Raw genomic sequence first — 19,777 nt, 5'->3', positions numbered from 1 at the left:
GGTCTTCATTGCTGCACACGCACTTTATCTAGTTGCAGCAAGCGAAGGCTTTTGTTGCAGAGCATGGGCCCTAGGTGCTCCGGTTTCAGTAGTTGCAGCCCTTGGGCTAAGTAGTTGGGAATCACAGGTTTAGTTGCTCAGTGGCATGTGGGATCGTCCCACACGAGGGCTCAAAAACCCTGTGTCCCCTGCACCTGCAAGCAGATTCTTAACCACTAGACCACCAGGGCATCTTCCCAACAACTGCAAAATGTTCGGAAGCGCACAGCCTGGAAACATTTTCAGAGTGGATGGGCAGGCTCTAGCCTGCTCGGCCGCACATGCTCGGGGCTCCCCAGGGTTTGCAGGTAGGGCTCTAACCTTAGCGCTCTGGGGTGGAGAGGAGCTTTCCGTTATGTCTTATATCCTATATATCCCTGTACTACCAAAAAAAAAATTTTTTTTACCACTATCATAATTTTCTCAATTAAAACAAATTTGGTTAATAAAGGGACAGTGGCCCAAACAGAACCCCAAATCTATGGAGACACACTTTTGGGTTTCTCTGTCTTTTAAAACCCCAATCCCATCCCACCCCAACCCGACCTTAGCCGGCTCTAGGCCCCGCCTCCTTAGGGCGGAGCTAACTCCAGCCTCGGCGACTCCGCCCCGCCCTCAGTTTTCCAGCTGCGGCCCGCCTGCCAACAAGTCTACAACCTCTTCCACCCCGCTGACCCGTCGGCCTCGCGCCTGGAGCCGCTGCTGGAGCGGCGATTCCACGCCCTGCCGCCTTTCAGCATCCCTCGCTACCAGCGCTACCCGCTGGGGGACGGCTGCTCCACGCTGCTGGGTGAGAGAACCTGCGCCCCCCTTCTACCGGCCCCGGCCCTGGGGGAGGGTGGGAGTTGGCCCGGCTCCTTGGGTGCTCCGGATCCGGGGGGGCGGCCCTGCCGTGCGGGAAGGGGCGGCCTGCCCTGAACCCTTTAGAAGCTGGACACCTGGTGTAGGCGCAGGTGCCTCACCCCAGGGATGAAGGAGTAAGACACCTTCACAGGCCTTCCCCTTCCCACCTCTCCACACATAGCACAGAGCCAGGGACCCCGCTTCCCTTCCCGCTGCCCCACCAAGGCAGGGCTGAGGACCCAAGGGACCCTGGCTGAGTCTGGGCCTGTGTCCCGCCCTGTGAAGGACCTCCATAGCAGGCGATTGGCCCGGAGCTTCCTGGTCACTTGGCCTGGAGACAGGGCGCGTGAACAAGGGCTGCCCGTGGTCCCTTTCGTCCCTCCCCGGGAATGCCCATCCCTCCTGCCCGCTGTGTGTCCCAGTCCTGTCCTGTCTTGGTCCTTGAGGAGCCCTGTGTCCGTCGGAGCGTCCACACGAGTGTCTGTTCTTGTCCTCTGTTCTCTCCCCGTCTGCCTCCAGTCGAGACCGTGCAGAGAAACCCCGAGCTGGTCTTGGAGGGCGGCCCCCTGGCCCCTCTCCCTCCCGGGGACGGCTTCCTGGAAACCAGTATCCCCGTGCCCGCGCTCACCTCGCAAGACGGGCCCCGCCCGAGCCCGGGCTGCGCTGAGTGTGTGTAACCCCCCTGCTCGTGGTGGCGTCTGCTTCGCTGGCTGACCGCTGGTCCTCAGGGACCCCCCTACCCACTCCTCGGCCACCCAGAGTTTGGGGGACTGTGGCGAGGAGCAGAGACCGGGCAGGACAGGTCCCTGGGATCGGTCTTGGCACTGGGCAGAGCGGGGAGGGGACTCGAAGCAAAGAAGGAGCCCAGAGAGGAGAGCAGCTGTCCTGGTGTCACCCAGCACAGGTGTCAGCCCAAGGGCTCTGTTCCCCACTTGTGAGGCTACCAGTGGGGCAGCCAGGGGTTGGGGTGAGGCCTCGGGCCCTCTGGGACCCACCTGCCCCCCATGAGAAGCCTTCGGTCCCAGCATGGATTCTCAGTGCCCCACTCCCTCCCTCCCTGAGAAGGTCCAGGCACCTCCTGCTCCTGTCTAGAGGTGGGTCCTCTTGCCCGCCCTCAGCCTGGGCCCAGGTGAGCCTGACTGGAGTCCTCAGCCCTCTTCCTTTTCCCCCAGATGCCCATCCGGAGCTGGCTCGTGTGGCCCATGTGTGAGGGGCATGCAGGATTCTGTCTCATTTGCTCAGTCCTCCACCTAGGACATGCCTGGGAAGCTGTCCCAGGCCTCTGTCGCTAGCACCCCCAAACCCAGCTGCCGTGGGCTGTGGGTCAGGCCAGACGGGGCCCCAGAGGCCAAGAAGACTAGACTAGACCAAGAGACTGGAAGGGTGGCCGGGGTGGGGCGTGAGCCTGGCCGCCTTGCCTCCCTGCCCACTGTGTCTGTATTGGTCCGTCTGTCCAGCCCTGCCCCAGCCCTCCCTTCTCTCTGCCTCAGCTCTGAGCCCTGCCCTCTCGACCCTGAGCAGCAGGCCCTGGCACGCATGGGCCCGTCCTGTCTGCCAGTTGTGCTCAGATGTCCCCGACTCCTCTGCAGCTGAGGGGTGTTGGCCTTGCCTGGCACAGCTGCCACTCTGGCCCACCCAGCCCTGGCACACACTGGGCACCCCTGCTCGGGGGTCCCAGGGGCTGGGCTGGGCAAGGCCTCCTTACCCCTGGTCTCTGGTCCCTGTCCACCTGCAGCAGAGGCACTCCAGGCCCACAATACGGTCTTCCAAGAGCACGCGGCCCCCTCCTCACCCGGCTCAGCCCCCAGCACCAGAGGTTTCCGCCGGGCCAGTGAGATCAGCATCGCCAGCCAGGTGTCAGGCATGGCCGAGAGCTACACGGCATCCGGCATCGCCCAGAGTGAGTGCAGCAGCGCCCATCAGAGCCAGGGGGCTCTGTCCTGTCGCGGCCATTGTCAACCAGGGCCATTATGCCCCCCAGAGGACAGTTGGAGACTACTAGGGTGGGTGCCACTGGCATCTGGTGGGTAGAGACCTGCTAAACACCTTATGATGCTCAGGATGGCCCCGCGGTGAAGAGGGATCCAGTCCCAGTGTCCATCGAGAACTCTGGAAGGAAGGAGCATTTGAAAGGGGTGGCCCTGGGATGGGAGGCCAAGTCCAGCTGGTAGGAGATCATGGTGCTGTGTCAACTGCAGGGGATGGGTCTGTGAGGAGGGGTCCTAGCCCCAGTGTGGCAGATGTTCCTTGATGGAGAAAGCTGGGAGCCATTTCTGGAGAAGCTGGAGGGGTGGCCCAGGGGAGCCAGAGAAGCAAGGTCTCCTGTGCGCGGCCCCCTCTTGCCACCCCAGGGGGTGGATCACCCCGGCCTCCTTGGCTCCTTCTATCTTCTTAGCAGCTGGAAGCAGAGTCTGGATCATCCCCTCTCTTGCTGGCTCCCCAGCCGCCTGTCAGAGCAGAGAGTCTAGGCTAAGGCTAGCTGGCGTGGTGGCCCCAGCATGGCTGAGCCCCTCCCGTTGTTCTTGCTCCTCAGAGGCCCCAGCTCCGCTCAGCCACACCCCCAGCGTCAGGCGCCTGTCCCTGCTTGCCCTCCCCCACCCAGCCCCTTCCACCCTGGGCAAGCGGGAGAGCGCCCCTCGCCTCCCTGACTTGGACATCAGTGAAGGTACCGGGCATCACGGGCCTCCATTCGCACACATGCTCCTCCTCTAATTGGGCTCACGCTCTCATTTCCAGACACATCTCACCCCCGAGGCCCCGCTGACACCTAACCAGGGAGCTGGAGCTTGGGCTGGGAGCACCCTGACTTCCAGGCAGGAGGCAGGAGCCGCTGGAGTTAGCTGGGGGCTGGGAGCGGGGGGGTGGGCTGGACGGAGGCCGGGTGAGGACCAGGGTCACCTATCAGACAGGCTGCAGGCAGAGAGCTGTGACCCTGAACCAGTGCGCCTCCGGCCTCCAGCCACTGGGGAGGCTCTTTGCCAACCTGGGGTGGCCCCCCAGCTCCCCCTTGGGAGAGATTCACTCGCACACACCCTCACTTCACACTCTGCCTGCCAGGGACTGAGGGCATCAGGCCTCTGCCTTGGAGCCCAGGAAGTGAGACTCCCGCTCTGGGAAGCCTTTCACAGCCTTGAGGCCTGGGACGGGGGAGGCATTCAAGGGGTCCAGGGGAAGCCCGGAGAGGGCAGTGATGAAGCCCAGGGCGGGGGTCCACAAGGGGTTGACCAGGGCCAGGGAGTCCTACCTCCACACTGGGCTCTTCTCCTCCCCCTCTAACTCCACACCTGCCTGCCAAGCCACAGCCCCCACTCCCCCTCCCCGGAGCGCTTGGACCGCTTGCTACTGTCCCGGGCTCCTGTGCCTTCTCCACTCCCCTGTCGCCAAGCCTGGGAGAAGGAGACTCGCTTTGGTGGTGGTCCTGCTCCCTGGTCAGAGGAGGGTTTCGTCTTTGGGCAGAGCCAGGCCTGAGGGGCCAGGTGACCCTCGGGGGCCCAGCCCAGCCACGGTCCCCTCCTCTTGGCAGTTGCTGCGAAGTGGTGGGGCCAGAAGCGGATCGACTATGCCCTGTACTGCCCCGACGCCCTGACGGCCTTCCCCACCGTGGCCCTGCCCCACCTCTTCCACGCCAGCTACTGGGAGTCGACGGATGTGGTCTCCTTCCTGCTGAGACAGGTACCTGAGTCACCCTACAAGGAACACCAACACCTCTCAGGTCCCTGAGTGACCCAGCTGCTGACTCGGCCTCATTTCATAAATGAGGACAGTGGGGGACTCCACTTTTCTGGTCCCAGCAGAGGAAGCCGTGGAGATGGGGTGAATAGATGTACACCTTCACGGGACAGATGTGAGTTCTGGGGGGGGGGGCAGAGGGTGGACTGTAGTGGGGTTTGTCCCCCCAAACCCTCACAGGGTTAGTTGGGCCCCTAGGGCCACTGGCCTCTCCCTGCGGAACAGGAAGCCCCAGGCTTGAGTCTGCCCCATGACCCCCCTCTTCCCCCTTGCAGGTCATGAGGCATGACAACTCCAGCATCTTGGAGCTGGACGGCAAGGAGGTCTCGGTGTTCACCCCCTCGAAGCCGAGAGAGAAGTGGCAGCGCAAGAGGACCCATGTGAAGCTTCGGGTGAGGGGTCCTCTGGGTGCCCCGGCCCCAGGGCTATTGTCCTATTGAATCCTCCTGAGAAAACCCCATTTTACAGATGAGGAAACTGAGTCACAGAGATGTGTGCTGTCTTACTTAATCCTCACAGTCTGAGGTTAGAGCTGTTCCCCCATTTACAGACAGGGACCCACACCAAGGCCACGTAGGTCAGTGGCTGAGCTGGACTTGAACCCTGGGCCATCTGACTTTGTGCCCATGCTCAACCCCCAGGCCCCTGGGAAGCTTGAGCTGAGCCCGGGAGACCCCAGCCACCCTTCCATCCCCCACCCTGACCCAACCTTGCTCCTGCACGCCCCCCCCAGAATGTGACAGCCAACCACCGGATCAATGATGTGGTCGCCAACGAGGATGGCCCACAGGTCCTGACGGGCCGGTTCATGTACGGGCCCCTGGACATGGTCACCCTGACCGGGGAGAAGGTAAAGACCTGGGGAGCCTGCGGGAGCCCCCCACCCCGCCCTGCCTCCCTCTGGCTGAGGGGTGGAGAGTGGGGGGTGGGGAGGTCAGGGGCATGGCCACCCATGATCGACTGGCCTGCCTGGCTCCAGGTGGACGTGCACATCATGATGCAGCCGCCCTCGGGTGAGTGGCTGTACCTGGACACGCTGGTGACCAACAGCAGTGGGCGCGTCTCCTACACCATCCCCGAGACCCATCGCCTAGGTGTGGGTGTTTACCCCATCAAGATGGTGGTCAGGTAGGAGCTGGGAGGAACGAGTGGGTGGGCCGACCTGGTCTGGGGCTGGAGGAAGGGGCCCTGGTGGGTTCTGACGAGCCACCCCTTCCCAGGGGAGACCACACATTTGCTGACAGCTACATCACCGTGCTGCCCAAGGGCACGGAGTTCGTGGTTTTCAGCATCGACGGCTCCTTCGCTGCCAGCGTGTCCATCATGGGCAGCGACCCCAAAGTGCGGGCCGGGGCCGTGGACGTGGTGCGGTGAGTGCCCCCAAGGGCAGCGGGTGGGCTCGAAGGCAGGTAGCTGGGGGCTGGGCAGAGAGGGGATGGTCTTGGGTGCCAGAGCCGGGACAGAGGGCAGGGACCCTGTGGCTTGGAGGGGCCAGCAGCACCACTTCCCAGCTGGGATCTCTTGCTGTGGATGCCTCAGTTCCCTCACCTGGGAAGTGGGGCTTTTTCTAACAAGACCAGTTACATCTGCTGCAGAGGGTGGGCGTGGGGATTGTAAGAGCCGGGCAGTGAGCACCATGCTGGGGCTGTTACTGTTGAAGCCTGTGCCCACTAGTGGGGCTGGCTGGGCAAGGAGACCAGGCAGTCCCAGAGAGAGGACAGTGCGGCCGTGGGACACCCAGGCCTGCCCCTCGCCTCCAGGCACTGGCAGGACCTGGGCTACCTCATCATCTACGTGACTGGCCGGCCTGACATGCAGAAGCAGCGGGTGGTGGCGTGGTTGGCTCAGCACAACTTCCCCCACGGCGTGGTGTCCTTCTGTGACGGCCTGGTGCACGACCCGCTGCGGCACAAGGCCAACTTCCTGAAGCTGCTCATCTCCGAGGTGGGTCCCCGGGTGGAAGGGAGCGGGGTGGGGGTGGGGGCGGAAGGGCTGAGCCTGCGCCCACACCGGTCTCGCCCACAGCTGCACCTGCGCGTGCACGCGGCCTACGGCTCCACCAAGGACGTGGCGGTCTACAGCTCCATCAGCCTGTCCCCCATGCAGATATACATCGTGGGCCGGCCGACCAAGAAGCTGCAGCAGCAGTGCCAGGTGAGCGGCGTTCAGGTGGGCGGGGCAGGCGGGCAGCTCCACCCCCCGACTGCCGCACCGCCCTGGGAGCCCCGCCCCCGACTGCTGGGCCACCCCGGAGCCCCGCCCCCCGACGGCCGCACCGCCCTGGGCGCCCCGCCCCATGAATTGCTGCGCCGCCCTGGGAGCCCCGCCCCCTGACTGCCGCACAACCCTGTGCGCCCCGCCCCCTGAATTGCCGCACCGTCCTGGGAGCCCCGCCCCCGACTGCTGGGCCACCCCGGAGCCCCGCCCCCTGACAGCCGTGCTCCCCGCTGCCCTCACCCGCAGTTCATCACCGACGGCTACGCGGCCCACCTGGCCCAGCTCAAGTACAACCACCGGGCGCGGCCGGCCCGCAACGCGGCCACCCGCATGGCGCTGCGCAAGGGCAGCTTCGGCCTGCCAGGCCAAGGCGACTTCCTGCGCTCCCGGAATCATCTGCTCCGCACCATCTCGGCCCAGCCCAGCGGCCCCGGCCCCCGGCCGCACGAGCGGACGCAGAGCCCGGCGGACAGCGAGCAGCGGGGACAGCGCAGCATGAGCGTGGCGGCCGGCTGCTGGGGCCGCACCTTGGCCAGCAGGCCAGAGCCCGGCGCAGCCGCGGGCCCCAAGTAGGGCACCGGGAGTGAGGCGCTGTGGTCTCCATGGTGCTAGGCCAGGGCGGCCCGCCCTGCCAGGAGGCCTGGTCTGGGCACGTACGGTCGGCTGGGGCAAAGCTCGTCCCAGGGCCCGGCAGAGGACACGGGCTGTGCCAGACACAGCCCTCCCAGCCCAGCCTCACACTGTAGGGCCTGCGGGGTTCCAGCTGGTCGTGGAAGTTGGCAGGACAACCATCCCTGGGAAGGCCTAGGGACCAGGACCCCCAGCGTGGACTGGCCAGAAGGCGCTCCTGGACGCTTGCCCTGCATTGACCCCCACCCCACCCCCGCATTCTGATGCCAGGCCTGGGCCCCTCCCATCCACTTGCTCGCCCTGACCCCCAGGTCCCTTCCCACTCGGTAGCAGCTGCGACGGGGGACAGCCTGCTTCTTGTTGACTCGAGTTATCAACTGTTTGACCTCACTGGTTTTGCACTGATTTTTGAGAGTGGAGATTCATCACCATCTCCTATGGCTACAGACTCATGGACATGCATGAAAATTCAACGTTTGCCCATCCAAGACCTGCCGCCACACAGAAGGCTCCAGGGCGGAGAATCCTTGTACAAATAGGAGAGAAAGGCCATATCATAATTTCTGCCGCTCTGCCTGGCCCATGAACCCATGGCAGCCCCAGACCCCAGCCTCTTCCACCTGCCCCATTTGGAGCCCAGTTCAGCCGCGGGCCTGGCGCCATCTCTGCCCTGGGCACAGCTCAGGCTCCCAGGTCAGTTGGTGAAGCCAAGTGGCTCCTGAGAAGCCTCGCTTGGGGCTGCGGGGCCTGGACAGGCCTGGCCTTCTCTTCTCCTCCTCGCCTGCCATCAGCCAAGGCTCCACGCCTTGGCCCTCCCTCCGCGTTTCTACACCTTTCTACTTCTCCAATCTGATTTCTATGAGGTTTTTTTAATCGAGCGATCCTTGGCTGCTTCCTTTTCTTAACTCTTTCTGTACCAAACGCAGCCCCTCCACATGAAAACACCCAGCACTGTGACGGAGTCCAGCCTGGTTCTGGGTCCCAGGGCCCTGTCCGCTGCCCAGGCAGCGGGGTGTGGCCTCTCTGCCTCACCTGAGCCCCGTTAATTCCACAGAATTTCTACTCCGGGGTGAGTGGGGCACACCCTTAGTTTTTTTTTTTTAATGCCAATTCCGTTTCGATGCCGAATCTAAGAAGCCACAACTCGCTTAGTTAGCTTAAGGGCAGGCAGCCATGACTACATTTCCCACCTGGTAAGGACCACGCTGTCCTGTGCGCTGGGTCTGAGCATCAGCCCTCCCTCCCCAGAACTGACCGCGATCTCAGCTGTGGCCTCGGCTCCAGGCGGCCCCTCTGCTGCTCCTCCACCCCCTTCACGACAGGGGAGCCTGCCAGGCCTCAGCCAGCGTCCAACATCCAGGCCCCTTCTGTGAGAAGCGGCTGCCAACCTGGATATGGCCTCGGGGCCTCGCGGGCTGGGACGGTGAGGCACGCAGATGTTAACATTTTCCCGTGTGTAGATATGTACAGCCAAAGGGTCATGTAAATGTTCTGCAAAAGTGGGTCTGTACAGAGTGAAAGCTATTTATTTTGTGCAGAGAAAAATGTCTGGAGGGATGGGACCTTCAGGATTTATTCATATTTAAGATGTAGCTTTTTGTTGTTTCTGGCATTATGTATAAAGCAACGATTATTTTATGGACCAAGTTTTAATGTAAATGTTGCAGTGAAAGTGCAATATCTAACCCCCTGCTCCCAGCGGGAATCGCTCGGCCCGACAATCACAGCCCCGGCCAGGGGCCCCGTGGCCAGTGCCTCCTCCTGTCGGTCCCACCTCACCCCATCTCGCCTGTCGCCTCGGTGAGCAGCCATCCGGATGGAGGAGCACCTGCAAGAGTCTCGGCCCGCCTGCAATAAAGGCCTGGAGGCCGCCAGCCCCGGGAGGCTGGGTGGGCAGTGAGCTCGGCCTCTCCCAGCGGGCCGCTGCCCCACGGCTCCGAACTCCCTGCCTGCCTACCCAGCCGCCAGCCATGCCAAGGACAACAGCAATAGTCCGGGCCTCTCCCAGCGGCCCTCAGCCATAGATGGTGAGGTGGGCAGCCCACCCTCCCCGTGGACGTCTCTCTTCTATATCCAGGTCGGCTTCCTGCCTCCCTTCAGATTCCTCTTGGCACATTATCCTCTTAAGGAAGCACCAGTTTTTCAGAAACTAAGAGAGGGAGGACAGAGTCCTTTAAAAATACCAAAAATGTTTACAGCATTGGGTGCTGAGCTGCAGGGCTCAGGCCCGACCAGTCATAACCAAAGGGTGAGGCAGGCCTTGCTGACTGCCACCCCACCCCAGGCCTGTTAGAGTAGAAGCCTTAGTCCCAGCCCCCCCACCCCCAGGACTGAGCCTCAGCCCACCACTCCCAGACCCCACCACCTGCCTTCTCCTTGATTTCTAAAGAGGGATTCAGCAGAGACCCCATGCCCCCTTCCCAGCTCGGTCTGAACTGCCTGCCTGCCCGCCTGCCACGTCGCAGTCTTCACGTCTCAACCCGTCTGTCTGTCTTGTCTGTCTGGGCCGCCTGTGAGCGGTGTCCTGACGTACCCCCGCCCGCCCTGCTGTCCCTGCTCCATCGGGCCCGAGTGTGCTCTGTGTACTGTGTGTCATCTGTTACACCGATTAAAGAAGCAGGAAGGCTTCCTTCTGCGTCTCAGTACTGCGCCGGCCACCAGAGCACGGGGGGTGGGGCGGGGTGGGGGTGCGGCCTGCCCTTGGGGGTAAAGGCAGTCCTTCCCAGCACACAGTGCCAGCTGTGTTCACAATAATACCAACACACTCTGTGGGCCTTATCTCTGCTGGGCTTCCTTCTGGCCCCTTCCTGGCTATGAACTCAGTCTGTCCTCACAGTAATCCAGTGATGGAGGGGGTGCTGTCAGCCTCTGCCTCACAGACACAGCCTGTGAGCTGGGCCAGGACTCCTCCCAGGCCAGTAGGACTCTCTTATTTGCAGAGTTAACAGCAAGGGCAGCAGCTTCCCTCCAGGCCTGAGGAAATCAGCCTAACAGCCGAGGGTTTGGGATTCAGCTGGGGTGGGGTGGGGCTCTGATCCAGGCGGGCTGACCCGAGGGTGAGGACCACAAGAGTGGCTGGGGTGTGCCCCCTGCCCCCCCAAGCTCCCAGAGTCCTTATTTTTGCCCTGAAGTCGGGTTGCATCATTCCCTCCCCCTCAGCACAAAAAGCAACAACACAGAGGACGTCTCCAGCCAGGGAACATTTAATATCTGGGAAGGTGCGCTCTTTTGGGAGATGGGGGAGCTGACTTGGCCAGTGACCCCGACCTCCACTCCCTGCATTGGAGAGGAGGCTGGGCCAGAGGCTGGTCTGCAGGAGAAAGAACATGCAGCAGGCTCCCCGCTGCCCACCCTGAGGCCAGCCTCCAGGTCGTGCCAACACTGTGTGTAGCAGGCCTTGGCCGGGGGGCGGGGGGGGGGGGTGCTCAGGGCAGGAGCCCTGCTCGCATCTGGAAGGCCAGGCCATCCCCTCGGGTGGCTTGCTGGGGAAGAAAGCACACGGGAGGGGGGGGGACAGGTCAGAAGAAGAGCTGGGGGTGGGCCTGGGTAAGGGGGCGACACCCACCTTGTTGATCTCTCTGTGTCGTTCCTTGGTGACGATTTCCTCTAAGACCTCGCCGTCTCCCTTAATGAGCCTGGGGATGGGGGTGGGCAGGCTGAGCCTCTAAGAGGCCAGAGCACCAGAACCAGAAGCACCCGGCAGGGAGTGCCAGGCCTCAGGCCCCACCACCACCTTGAGCAGGCTGCCACACCCTGCCGGCCACTCCCACTCCTCCCTCCTGACCTCCCTCCCTTGCCACAGAGATGAGGGCAGAGGGTAGCTCTGCCATCAGACAGGCCAGCTGGGGCTCTTTGAAGACCCTCCCTCAAGGCCTTTCCAGCCCCTGCAATCGCCTGCTCCAGCCAACAGGGAGCAATGGCCTGAGAAGTCTCATCAACAAGGGACATTTCCCCTGGTCCTCAGCCTGTTTAGAGCAGCAGCAGCCCCATCCCTCCTCCTGAGAGTGCGGTCTGGGGCCAGCACGCCCCACCTGGTGCGTCCTGTCTCCGGATCCACCACCTTGCGGATGACACTCTGCCGGGCATCCCACTCCTCCTTGGTCATGGGCTTCATGGCCTGGATGCGGGACTTCTGCTCGTCCGTCAGGACTGGAAGGTAAGATGGCAGGGAGGTGGTGGCAGGGCCTCAGGGAGGGGAGCCTCCCTGCCCTGCACACCGGGCGGGCAGCGCAGTACCTGGGCCATCCTCTTCCTCCTTGGCCGCTCTGTGCCACTGGTCCAGCGAGGGTCCGGGCAGAGCCTCGGTCTGCTGCATTTTGGCCTTCTCCTTGCCTCTCTTCTTCACCTTCTTCTTCCTTTTCTTCTTCTTCTTCCTCTTCTTGTCCTTGTGCTTCCCCCGCTTCTTCCGGCCATCGCTGGAGGAAGAGGAGGAGGACGAAGAGGAAGAGGAGCTAGAAGAACTGGAAGAAGAGGAGGAGGAGCTGGATCGTGGTCTCCTCCGGGCCTTGTGCTTGCTTCTCTCTGTGATGCAGGGAGAAGGTGAGGCTGGAAGGCCAGGAGGGGAAGAAGTAAACTTTCGTCCCCTTGCTCTGGCCTGTAGCAGGCTCAGGCTGACTACCTCCTGGCATGGCTTCAGCACGCTGTGGAGAGGCACTTTCTCGACTCCGCAGTCACTGTCTGCCCAGAAGCAAGGTGGCCAACCCCCACATCTTAGGCCCAGCTACACCAAAAAATAAGAGTAAGCGCTCGCTTCATTCCGTATTCAATGGGTTGGCCCAGCCCCTGGATTCTGAGCGTCTTTCAATCCAGATAGCGAGGATCTACACTCTTGTGTCCCTCTGAATAGTGCTCCCTGCGATTTTCCCAAAGTCAGTCTGGAGAAGCCCTCCCGACTGCCTGCAACTTCCTCCCTCAGGTTCCCTCATCCCTTTCCCACTCCCTCTGGTCCTCACCCTCCGCCCCAGAGGAGGTGGTGCTGGCCTTGCGGCTTTGGGATCTCGAAGCCGAGCAGCTCCTCCGGGCGTCCTTACTGCTCTTCTTCCTTTTCTTTTCCGACCCTCGCCCCCGGGAACGGCTGCGACTCCTAGAGCGCTTGCGGGAGCCGACGTGAGCCATAGCGCCGCGAGCTGCAGACACGAAGGCGCGCTTAAACCCGGAATCGATCTCGGGGCTGGCCCGCAGACTGGGTTCCCAGGGAGGCTGTACTCTGGCCGAGTCGACAAGACTCGGCCTGGTTTTCTGGGGCCTGGCACCCGTCACTACCCGGGGCAGCGTTATTGAGGGAGAGTAGGAGCAACCGTACGATCCTCGCCCGCCCCCAATCCTGGAAAACCCAAGTTCTCCGCGGACTCCAGGCTCCTCCGCTGCGGCCCCTTTAAGGGTCCGCCCCCGCGCGGACGCTTCACGGCTGCGCGCGCAGCTCAGGCGCCGCTAGGAACGGCCGCGCTCCTCAGCTGCCAGGTGCGTTCCTCTTCTCTTCCCACGTGCTCCTACCCTCCACCCCGTGCCCTCCGCGGCCTCGCCGCCTCAAAGAAAGTCCCCGGGGCTGCTCCGCTCCCTCAGCTGCCCATCCGACGGGACAGCCAACCCTGCACCACGCCTTCGCGTGAGGAGGCGAGGAAGCAACGGCAGGGTGACTTCCGGCCCGGGGCGGTGCACTGGGAGGCTGTCCGGCCGCGAAGCGAGGCGCTGCTGGCTTTAGTTCTGAAGCCCCAGGTTCCGTCTGTGGGACAGCCCAAGAAACCGAGTCTGGCGCGCTCACCTTCCAGAGAGGCGAGCTGGGGCTCCAGGCTTCCGCCTCTAGGCGGAGCTCCCGGAGAGACCTGCTCTCCAGCCTGGTGCCAGTCCCAGAGCTCACAGGCCCTTTGCCGCAGCTATGCCCTCTCCCATCTCTGACCTATTCGGCGGGCCCGCAGCACCCCCAGTCCCTGAGAAGCCCAGGGGAGGCGGCGACTGTGGATTTTATGCGGACATGTCCACACCTGCAGGCCGTGAGCTCCAGAACCTTGATCTTTCCGATGTCTGCATTCAGTAATACAGAGATCACAAACCCAGACATCCATAAAAGCCATAAAGATCACAGCAACGTATATAGGGACCCCTGTGAAAGACTGTACCACAGGCCTCAAGAGTGGGGGCAGCTGAGTCTGGTCTCGCTGGTTTCTGCAATGTGGACTGGGGCCGGATGTTTCCAGATCTTCCCACTTTCCCAGGGGAGCCCGAACTCAAGATTTCAACATGGAAAACCCTCCCAAACATAGCATAGCTGCATGCCTCATCCAGTCTTGCGGCCACTGAGTTGCAAACTCTTTGATCGTAATGACAGCAACAAACCCAGAGGACTGTTGTAAATTGCTTTATAAATGGGAAGTCATTTGATCCTCAAAACAGCTATAGGACATAGGTACTCTCCAGAAAAAAAAAGATTAAGGCAGAGAGAGGCATGTGGCTTACCCACAGTCACAACTGGAAGTGGCTGAATCAGAATTTGAACCCAGGCAGTCTGGCTCCATGTCCCAGCTTTTAATCCCTCTGCAGTAACTCCTCCATACCGTCCAGAAGATGCTATTGGTGACCCACCCAAATCCCCTTAGAAGACAAGTGCACTCGACCTTAGCCATGGTGTCTGCTGCTGACACCCCACACCTGGACTCTGCTCTGGAAGATTCCCTTGGCCACTGGGAGCCACACTGCCCTGGAGGTGGATGTTTAAGAAGTTACTCACCCCCTCCATACCCTGAAACATCCCATAGCCAATAACTGCTGTTGGGGGGCAAACTGTGCTACAGTTCATGCTCCAGAGAGCCCCAGGGGATTGGGCTGAAGCTGGATGCTGTGTCAGACCATCCTGCTCCAGCTCCTTCCTGCCCTGTCCTGCTCCTCCTCCCTGGAGCGCTCCCTCCTTAAACCACTTGCACAGGAATTCCTGTCTCAGGCTCTGGTCTACAAACCTAAGCCAGCCTGTCTGCTGAAAGAATGACCCGGAAGCCTGTGTGTCCTCTCGAAGCAAGAAGTGCTGAGGGCTGCAGGGTGTTTATTTCCATCCTTGCCCGCCACACTGGCCCTGGCCAAGCTCAAGTCAGGGCACACACATCCACCGTGGCGGGCTCCTCACGGGTGAAGCCGTCGCCAAAGCCCTCGTCGTCCACCAGGTCGGGCTTGCGGCAGCACATGGGGCAGAGGCGGTTGCGCACGGCTGAAGCCCGGAGCCAGACGACCAGGTTCCAGCGCTCACCAGTGCCCAGGGGCCGGGCCCCATGCAGCTGGCCCCCCCGGTGCAGGAGGCCCTGGCCCACCACATGCTCCACCTCCAAGGGCTTGGCCAGGGTCGAAGGCACCTGTGGACAGTGGGACTCAGGCCTGGGTACTCGCGGTGGCTCCGGCCCAGCCCCCTGGGTTACACACACTAACCTGGAAGAGATCCCCGAAGTAGAGGGCACCCCCTGTGAAGGCCTTGCCCAGGGACACATTGAGGGTGAGTTCGGCGTTATCGTAGTGGCAGCCCAGCTCGCGGTCCTGGCCGGGCGCGTATTTGACCACAAAGGCCCGGTGGCTGTCCAGCCAGCCCCCACCACAGTCTGGGTACAGCAGTGCCATCAGCGGCTGGAGGAAGCGCTCCCGCAGCGGCGTTACCAGCGGTTCATCCAGGCCCAGCTCATGCAGCAACACCTGGGGGTGGGGGAGCCCAGAATTAGCAGGGAAGCTGGTAGGGCCTGTCCCTGGGTCCCTGGGGGAGCCCCTCACTAAGGACAGTGCTGAGCGCTGTGCAGACATCATCAATGTGCTTAACTTCATAATAATACTGCCTGATTTCATCTGACAGATGGGGAGACTAAGGCTCGGAGAAGGTCTGCGCTGGGAACAGGTCTCCCCACACAGACGTCCCTGCCTCCTTGTGCCAGCTGGGTGGAGCCTCACCCACCCCATAGTTGTTCATGGTGTTGGGTCTTCCCTTGGGCATGTCTGACTGCTCGAAGTGCTCCAGCTCCTCCAGCAGGGCCTGGCAGAAGGGCGCTGTGAATACCGGCAGCCGGTAAATTCGCTTCTCCTCTGCGGAGGGAGATGGAGGGACGGCTGGTTAGGTGGGAGCTAACCTTTTCACTGCCCCCAGCCTCAGTCTCCTCATCTGTAGAATAGGGATGACGTGAGTACTCACCTCTCAGGGCTCTTGTGATGATTAAATGACATAACATGTGTGGCAAGGGTGCCCTATTCTTGGACCCCCCCCACACCACCCATCCCTAGATCCTGCCCTGAGGTCTAACCCCCAAATTCAGATGTGCATCCTGGCTGGCCACCCCTCCTCCCCCAGCTCCAGATCCTGGCAGGTTCGGGAGACTTCGCTCTTGCCCCCTCCTTCAGGTCTTGGGATGGGAACTGCTCCCCATTCCCACCCCCACTGCTAACTCTGGGGCAGGTCTCTCAACATCCCTTGCTGAGCCCACACTTGTCTCAACCATCCCCTCATTAACGTCTTCAGTCACCCCAGTTTGAGGATGCCGGCTGGCTTGTGCCTGGTGCATAGCACTGAATTACTGATCACTGTGGTGGATGCGTGTGCAAGTAAGTGAATACAGATGCCCTCCTCCTGACAGTTCCATCCCACCCCTCTTCTCACTCCTGCTGGTTTGACTTTTAGAGGCAGATATGGTGGGTGAAGGGACCCCAGTCTGCCATCCCCAGTCCTGCCAGGTGGCAGGCTAAGACCTTACCTGACACTGTCTCCAGCCGCTGGAGAAGGCCCTTAAGGTCTGCGCCTGACAATGTGCTGTATTCAGCTGCAGCCAGAAATTCAGGGGCCAAAGCGGCCTCCTGGGGGCAGAACACACCAGCCATGGGGCAGACAGCCCCCAGGCCCAGATGCCTCCATCTCCTTCCAGTAACCTGTCCCCTGCCAAGTACCTGCAGCAAGTTGTAGACCTCTGGCCGTGCTGGGCGGTAGGAGCTGGCAATGAGGGCTTTCCTGGCAGCCGACTCCAGCCCCAGCCGCCGCCGCCGCTCCACCTCCTGCTCAAGCTGGGGTGACACAGGGCCTGGTTACCAGAATGGGGCCTCCCATCCCTCCCAAGGCCATCGTACAGATGAGGAAACTGAGGCTCAGGAAACTCAAGGCAAGGCCAGAGCTGGGAGCCCAGTCTTCCTATGTTCCTGACTCTGCCAGGGTAAATGGCACGTGTTAAACTTAGCTGAAGGGGATTCCTACCAGAACAGGGCCCATCCCACTGAGGGCTGCACCAGCTTGGCTGGATTGAGACCCATCGCTGCACCTTCATCAGCTGGGCCCAACCAAGGAAGGGAAACAGAGTACTGGTTAAGTCTTGTGTTCCAGAGGCTGCAGATGGCTATCCTAGGAAGCTTCTCAACACTTAACACCACCTCCCCATGGGAGACAGGCAGAAGTGGTGGGGGGGGGGGGAGAGAATGAAGAGTCAGGAGCTTGGTGGCACCTGCTGTGAAACCTTAAGGTGACTCCTCCCCTTGAGTGCAAGTTTCTCATCTCAAACGGGCACAAAGCAGATAACTTGGCATTTTCTCTGCTTTCTCTTGTCCTGGTGCCAGCACCCAGGTGCTGTGGTAAGTGGGGACAGGAAGGAGGTAAGAGGAGGTCAAAGGAGCCCTTCCAGGATCTGACACTGGCAGACCTGAGGCCGGGAGACCCCTCAAGCTGCTGACACAAATCTAAACAGGAAGGGCCGGGCTGGGTGCAGAAGGGGCGGTGGAGGGTGGGGAGTGTTACCTCTCCCAACAGCTGCTGGAAGTCTGTAGGGCTGACACAGCCTCGCCTGCGCAGGATCTGGGAGCAGAAAAACCAGTAAGCGTGAGAGTGTGACCTGGGGCAAGTCTCTTAAGGTCTCTGAGCCTCAGCTTCTCCTCCTTGAAATGGAGATGATCCGATCACAGGATCATCGTAAACATGAAATGTGATAAGCACGTTAAGCACACAGCAGCGGCTCTTGTTAATAACAGAGAGGACTCAGCCAGGCCCTGCCCTGAGCACTTTACATGCAGTTCATTCATTGATCCCTCACGACAATCTCACTAAAGCGACACCATGATCGCCATTTGAGGTGGAAAATACGGGATGCAGCTGAGGTTAAGTCATTCTCGTCCGATCTGAGCGCGCCAAAGGCAAAGTAAACGACCCCGGGGACTGAGGTCCCTCCTCCACCACCGCTCTCTCTCGTTTCCCCGCAGAGCCAATAGAAGCCACTCACGGGCTCGTAGTCCTCGCGCAGCTGCTGTTCGCTCCGGAAGCGCACGTGAAGCCCGTAGCGCGCCACGTACAAGTTCTCTGAGCAAAAGCAAGCGCAGCGGCAGAAGCGCCGGGGAACTGCTGCGGTCCCCATGGTGAGAAGCGTTGCACTGCCCCGCCGGCTACCGTAGGGACACTTCCGGGTACGCCCCCAGTCGGGCAGGGGCGCGATTTGGAACCAGCGGCCAAGGGTCCGTTCTAAATTCCCAAGTGCAGAAAAGAACGAAGACTCCGCTCCAGAAAACGGTCTGCGGTGCAGAAAGATACTCTCAGGCAGGAGTGAGACTGACAGCGTCCCCTAAGAGCACGCCAGCCTAATGGGCCGCTGCTTCACAGTTTCTCCATCCGCGAGGCGGGGATTAATCATCCCTCTTTATAGATAGGTGAACTTGAGTCACACCTTCACAGGACGTGGAGAAGTAGGAACTCGGAACTCCAAGACCTTCGGCTTAAACACGCTGCTTTCTTTTCCTGCTAGGAGCTTTTAGAGGACCAGCTGACGTCACGAGGACAGTTGGAGTCTTGGGGTCCGATTTTGTTCCCACTGCGCTCCAGTTTTGTGCGTCTGAGCTTGGGTTTAGCATTCATCCCGGTCCCTGCCCGGCGCTCCCGATGCCTACGCCACTATCTATTAGGGTTCGCCGCGGAGTGCCCCAGAGGGTGTCTCCAAGAGGGGCTCCGACCGGCGAGACTTCCGGTGGCTCTCCTCCCGGATTCAGGTGTGAGGGGGGAAATAGGGTGTGCTCGGTCGTGGCCACACCCCGCACAACCAGGTTAAAGTTCTGCACAGCCAAGTGTGAGATGAGTATGTTTCTGTTTGATAGAGCGTGCCCGCGGAGACCCAATCACAGTACACGCAACTCTGTCTTCAGTTCACTCTAGTTCTCTCAGTCCCGTTTGACTCTTTGCGACCCCATGGACTGCAGCACGCCAGGCTTCCCTGTCCATCACCACCTCCTGGAGCTTGTTCAAACTCATGTCCTCCCAGTCAGTGATGCCATCCAACCATCTCATCCTCTGTCGTCCCCTTCTCTCGTCTTCAATCTTTTCCAGCATCAGGGTCTTTTCCAGTGAGTCAGTTCTTTGCATCAGGTGGCCAAAGTATTAGAGGTTCAGCTTCAGCATCAGTCCTTCCAATGAATATTCGGGACTGATTTCCTTTAGGATTGACTGGTTTGATCTCCTTGCTGTCCAAGGGACTCTCAAGAGTCTACTCCAACACCACAGTTCAAAAACATCATTTCTAAGGCGCTCAGCTTTCTTTTTAGTCCAACTCTCACATCCATATGTGACTACTGGAAAAACCATAGCTTTGATTAGATGGACCTTTGTTGGCAAAGTAATGTCTCTGCTTTTTAATATGCTGTCTAGGTTGGTCATAGCTTTTCTTCCACGGAGCAAGCATCTTTTAATTTCATGGCTGCACTCACCATCTGCAGTGATTTTGAAGCCCCCCCCCCCCAAATAAACTCTGTCACTGTTGCCATTGTTTCTCCATCTATTTGCCATGAAGTGATGGGACTGGATGCCATGATCTTCGTTTTCTCAAAGTTGAGTTTTAAGCCAACTTTTTCACTCTCCTCTTTCACTTTCATTAAGAGGCTCTTTAGTTCTTCACTTTCTGCCATAAGGGTGGTGTCATCTGCATATCTGAGGTTGATGTTTCTCCCGGCAGTCTTGATTCTAGCTTGTGCTTCATCCAGCACAGCATTTTGCTTGATAAGTCTGTCTTGGGAACCCCATTATGGTCCGCCGTGCACCCCCAAGGTCCCAATCTGCAAAGCCCCAAGAAGAAGCTGGGCTGGCAGTCATGTTGCTGAGCTGGCAGAACGAAGGTGCACACCTGGGGAGGAAGTCTTGACCTGTAGAACTTTTTCCTGCACTAGAGTTCCCTCCGAGGTCCAGCAAGAAGCTGGTATGGAGGTGGGGAGGGAGACTCTGGGGCTTTAAGACTCCCCAGATAAACAGTGACTATGAATGACAACTGTTGCCTGAGCGCCACCTCGACCGGACCTGAGCTAACACCTCTACCACCACTCACCTTAACTCCTTTCATCCCTACAGCAA

At 60.5% G+C, this 19,777-nt stretch overlaps 4 protein-coding genes across 16 annotated transcripts in view; 2 read left to right on the top strand and 2 right to left on the bottom strand.

Annotated features, from left to right (window-relative positions):
• Positions 1–10,087, top strand: part of PITPNM2 (phosphatidylinositol transfer protein membrane associated 2) — a 156,084-nt gene extending 145,997 nt beyond the window's left edge. For 6 of the 9 annotated variants that reach the window (XM_043441771.1, XM_043441777.1, XM_043441787.1 and 3 more), the window contains 12 exons: positions 659–829; positions 1,402–1,551; positions 2,618–2,782; positions 3,416–3,547; positions 4,406–4,554; positions 4,887–5,003; positions 5,345–5,461; positions 5,591–5,739; positions 5,832–5,981; positions 6,372–6,555; positions 6,637–6,765; positions 7,075–10,087. In XM_043441771.1, the coding sequence (XP_043297706.1) occupies positions 659–829; positions 1,402–1,551; positions 2,618–2,782; positions 3,416–3,547; positions 4,406–4,554; positions 4,887–5,003; positions 5,345–5,461; positions 5,591–5,739; positions 5,832–5,981; positions 6,372–6,555; positions 6,637–6,765; positions 7,075–7,401 (1,940 nt within the window). In that variant the 3' untranslated portion in view covers positions 7,402–10,087. The remainder of the gene's footprint in view (positions 1–658; positions 830–1,401; positions 1,552–2,617; positions 2,783–3,415; positions 3,548–4,405; positions 4,555–4,886; positions 5,004–5,344; positions 5,462–5,590; positions 5,740–5,831; positions 5,982–6,371; positions 6,556–6,636; positions 6,766–7,074) is intronic. The other 3 variants (XM_043441823.1, XM_043441831.1, XM_043441839.1) reach the window with 3 other exon arrangements.
• Positions 10,088–10,645: 558 nt separating this feature from the next.
• On the bottom strand, positions 10,646–13,506 carry ARL6IP4 (ADP ribosylation factor like GTPase 6 interacting protein 4). 4 transcript variants are annotated; one of them, XM_043442003.1, is made up of 6 exons: positions 12,952–13,506; positions 12,411–12,584; positions 11,695–12,003; positions 11,490–11,607; positions 11,024–11,093; positions 10,646–10,940 (listed from the first exon to the last, which is right to left on the bottom strand). In XM_043442003.1, exons 2-6 carry the CDS (start codon positions 12,571–12,573, stop codon positions 10,884–10,886), a joined length of 717 nt encoding a protein of 238 aa, XP_043297938.1. In that variant the 5' UTR covers positions 12,574–12,584; positions 12,952–13,506; the 3' UTR covers positions 10,646–10,883. The 4 variants fall into 4 exon arrangements, with proteins under 4 accessions (XP_043297938.1, XP_043297958.1, XP_043297948.1 ...); XM_043442023.1 differs by having other exon boundaries at positions 11,695–11,979; positions 12,952–13,303; XM_043442013.1 differs by lacking the exon at positions 12,952–13,506 and adding an exon at positions 12,761–12,945.
• A 294-nt stretch (positions 13,507–13,800) lies between these two features.
• On the bottom strand, positions 13,801–18,338 carry OGFOD2 (2-oxoglutarate and iron dependent oxygenase domain containing 2). Of its 2 annotated transcripts, none has more exons than XM_043441968.1 (7): positions 17,673–18,338; positions 17,195–17,251; positions 16,360–16,473; positions 16,170–16,269; positions 15,380–15,507; positions 14,869–15,126; positions 13,801–14,795 (listed from the first exon to the last, which is right to left on the bottom strand). In XM_043441968.1, the coding sequence occupies exons 1-7, from the start codon at positions 17,802–17,804 to the stop codon at positions 14,532–14,534; spliced, it is 1,053 nt and encodes a 350-aa protein (XP_043297903.1). In that variant the 5' UTR covers positions 17,805–18,338; the 3' UTR covers positions 13,801–14,531. The 2 variants fall into 2 exon arrangements, with proteins under 2 accessions (XP_043297903.1, XP_043297912.1); XM_043441977.1 differs by having other exon boundaries at positions 16,360–16,611; positions 17,673–17,739.
• Positions 18,339–18,355: 17 nt separating this feature from the next.
• Positions 18,356–19,777, top strand: part of ABCB9 (ATP binding cassette subfamily B member 9) — a 37,018-nt gene continuing 35,596 nt past the window's right edge. Inside the window, exon 1 of the mRNA XM_043441939.1 lies at positions 18,356–18,429. The gene's annotated coding sequence lies outside the window, so the exon portion shown is untranslated. The remainder of the gene's footprint in view (positions 18,430–19,777) is intronic.

The sequence above is a fragment of the Cervus canadensis genome, chromosome 1 (genome assembly GCF_019320065.1).
Source record: "Cervus canadensis isolate Bull #8, Minnesota chromosome 1, ASM1932006v1, whole genome shotgun sequence".
NCBI lineage: Eukaryota > Metazoa > Chordata > Mammalia > Artiodactyla > Cervidae > Cervus > Cervus canadensis.
This window is presented reverse-complemented; position numbering and strand designations above follow the sequence as displayed.